Source organism: Biomphalaria glabrata, chromosome 13, assembly GCF_947242115.1.
Source record: "Biomphalaria glabrata chromosome 13, xgBioGlab47.1, whole genome shotgun sequence".
Classification (NCBI taxonomy): domain Eukaryota; kingdom Metazoa; phylum Mollusca; class Gastropoda; family Planorbidae; genus Biomphalaria; species Biomphalaria glabrata.
The window spans coordinates 32,919,594-32,923,026 of NC_074723.1; the positions used below are offsets into that span (position 1 = coordinate 32,919,594).

At 39.6% G+C, this 3,433-nt stretch overlaps 1 protein-coding gene across 1 annotated transcript; it reads right to left on the reverse strand.

The window, feature by feature from the left end:
* Positions 1-410: 410 nt before the first annotated feature.
* On the reverse strand, positions 411-773 carry LOC106066118 (uncharacterized). The gene has a single exon (XM_013225081.2). The coding sequence runs from the start codon at positions 771-773 to the stop codon at positions 411-413; it is 363 nt and encodes a 120-aa protein (XP_013080535.2).
* Between the last annotated feature and the right edge of the window lie 2,660 nt (positions 774-3,433).

Consider the following 3,433-nt stretch of genomic DNA (forward strand, 5'->3'; position numbering starts at 1 on the left):
AAATCCGGTCCTGCCATCTACTGTACGATTGGACAGAAGCTGTGTTTGAGGGTGGTTTTTGCTGTGGCCATCGCGGACCTAGCTTTTGAAAGGGTCTCATATTTTAGCCCCGGTTTCGTTCTTTGCTTATCAATTAGCAATCAATACTCTTTAAAATGTTTGTTCACGTCAAAAAGCCTTGTCTTCTAAACTTAGGTAGCTTTGAAGACATGCACTTTCCTGTCAATCTTTATTTGGTCTTCCTCTGCGTCTTTTGCCTTGGGGTTCCACTCTAAGGCCTGTCTGGCTCCATTGTTGGTGTATTTTCTAAGGGTGTGACCGATTCATCTCCACTTTCTCTCTAAGATCTGCACCTCTATATTTCTCTGTCCACCCATCTCCCACAGTTTGGTGTTTTATACACCATAAAATCATAGAGCTAGACTGTCACGTCTTGGTGCGTCATGTCTTGGTGTGTCATAACTTGGTGTGTCACGTCTTGGTGTATCATGTCTTGGTGCGTCATATCTTGGTGTGTTATAAATTGGTGTGTCACGTCTTGGTGTGTCATAACTTGGTGTGTCATGTCTTGGTGTGTCATAACTTGGTGTGTCATAAATTGGTGTGTCACGTCTTGGTGTGTCATATCTTGGTGTGTCATGTCTTGGTGTGTCATATCTTGGTGTGTCATAACTTGGTGTGTCACGTCTTGGTGTATCATGTGTTGGTTTATCATGTCTTGGTGTGTCATGTTTTGGCATGTCATGTCTTGGTGTCACGCCTTGGTGTGTCATGTCCTGGTGTGTTATGAGTTGGTGTGCCATGTCTTGGTAGGCCACGTCTCTGGTATGTCACGTCTTGGTGTGTCACGTCTTGGTGTGTCATGTCTTGGTGTGTCATGTCTTGGTGTGTCATAACTTGGTGTATCATGTCTTGGTGTGTCATGTGTTGGTTTCTCATGTCTTGGTGTGTCACGTCTTGGTGTATCATGTCTTGGTGCGTCATGTCTTGGTGTGTCATAACTTGGTGTGTCACGTCTTGCTGTGTCATGTGTTGGTTTATCATGTCTTGGTGTGTCATGTGTTTGGCATCTCATGTCTTGATGTCACGCCTTGGTGTTTCATGTTCTGGTGTGTCATGTCTTGGTAGGCCACGTCTCTGGTGTGTCACGTCTTGGTGTATCATGTCTTGGTGTGTTTTAAATTGGTGTGTCACGTCTTGGTGTGTCATAACTTGGTGTGTCATGTCTTGGTGTGTCATAACTTGGTGTGTCATAAATTGGTGTGTCATGTCTTGGTGTCACGCCTTGTTGTGTCATGTCCTGGTGTGTCATGAGTTGGTGTGTCATGACTTGGTGTGCCACGTCTCTGGTATGTCAGGTCTTGGTGTGTCACGACTAATTGTGTCGCAAGACAAGTCTTAGTGTGTCATGTTTGGGTGTCATGTAAAAGTGTGTTGTTTTTGTGTGTGTCATGTCTAACTGTGTCAAGTCTAAGTATTTCATGTCTAACTGTGTCATGTCTTTTGTGTGTCAATACTGATACAATTCCAAGTGTGTAATGATGCTTCTGTTTTTCATGTCTAGGTGTGTCACATCTGTATGTATCATATCTAAGTGTGTCATATTTGTGCCATGTCTATGTGTAGCAAGCATTCAAGCTAATGATAGATCCCTTGAGGAGCTGGCTAAAAAAAAAGGGGGGGGGAAGGGGCGACGAGTGGCGTACGATGCGGGGGACCAGGCCAAGGAAGGACAATGGGATAACAACATTCTTGGTGTCCTATTAAGGTGTCGGGGCGACCCGCATTCCAGGGATGACTGTCAATTTATATTCATAAGGCATTTTTGTGTATTATAAACAACAGGGTTACGAATATTGATATGTAACAGGACAAGCAAATGTTTACTTAACCATGATACACGTTTTTGTTGTTAGTTAACTGTGAACTGAATCTCAAACAAAATCCCATATGCAACATACATCTCACGGAAACATGTTCTTGTCAGTGTTTATGTGGAGTTGTATATGTGTTGCAATACACAAAAGAAAATAGAATCTAAATAGATTACAGGCGGACAGTGATTATGTAGGCGCTGAATGTGGCAAAATATGTAGGTCGAAGCATGGGGCTGCATTGACACGTGAAGTACTGTACTCCTCATAACTCTTCAGACTCGTAGTCAAACCTTATATAAGTGTTGATTATTGTGTATTCTTTACAACCTTGTATACACACAACATGGGGGGTTTGAAACAACCGTTTTATACTTTCGAGATGTGAATTCTGGGATAGCAGTTAGAATGAATAGTATATTCCGAGGCTATTCGTCTAATGAAATTTACTGCATACCTAAAACTACGTAACACATACAAGCAAAATAAAAGATTTAAAAAAAAAAAAGAAAAGAAAAATCTTTCCAAAAAAAAAATAAAAATATAAAAAATAACGAAAGGCTTGCCCTAAAGAAAAAGCCCAATAAATCACTATTAAAGATGCCAATAATGTGGTTATACGCTCCCTTTTCCCATACAAAGCAAAATTAATTAATGAATCGACTATGAATAATTATGCGAAATATCAACTTGATCCATGAATGAGAAGTTGGAGAAACAAAAAGTCCACAAAACGTAATAAAGGAAATAACTCCTCATACACAACTACATCTGTCAATAAGTAGCATTTATTTCCTTTGTTTCGATACCGAACAAAATAATTAATACGGAACAACACATAACTGTGTGAAGTTTCAAAGTATGGGTGTGGGAAAAAATTGTACGAGACAGCTGTAAACTTCCACAGAGGGAATAGGCTGAACTAAAATTAGTAGGTAATCGAAAAAAACCTAGATTTCAATGTTAAATAGGTTAAAAAAAAACAATATTGAAATTAGGGTTATCTGGTGAAACAAACCCTCCTTGAATATAAACAAAACATGGATTAGTACAGCTGTTAGATACACTATTACACCTCTTTCAATGAAGACTTACATTTTCATGCATTATACAAATCACAAAGATGCAAGTCAGATAAGAGAGTGTCTCTTATGCAAAATATAGGATGACCCCCCCCCCTCCCTTTTCGATTCCTAGAAATTTCATTCCCCTATTCCACGCGCGAGTTTGGGTCCAAGTCACGTGACCTTGTGGTATCAGTAGCCAGGAGTCAACCTCTGTATGATTAGTACCTGTCAAGGGGAGGTAATTCAAGGGGAGGCAAACTGTATGCGTGGAAACCACTGGGTTGTTTCGTTCAGCGGGGATAACTCAATAGTTGGATGACCTGAGTTGATTGATTTAACAATTCTATTTATGCCAGGTGAGTGGAAAAAAATTTGAAGAATTAAAAATTTTTAATCCTTTATCTAATAGGTCATCGCTTATTAAGTAACAAAAGAGATGCATCGATAACTTAATCTTTTATGTTAATCAAACATTTAAAATGTACAAATTCA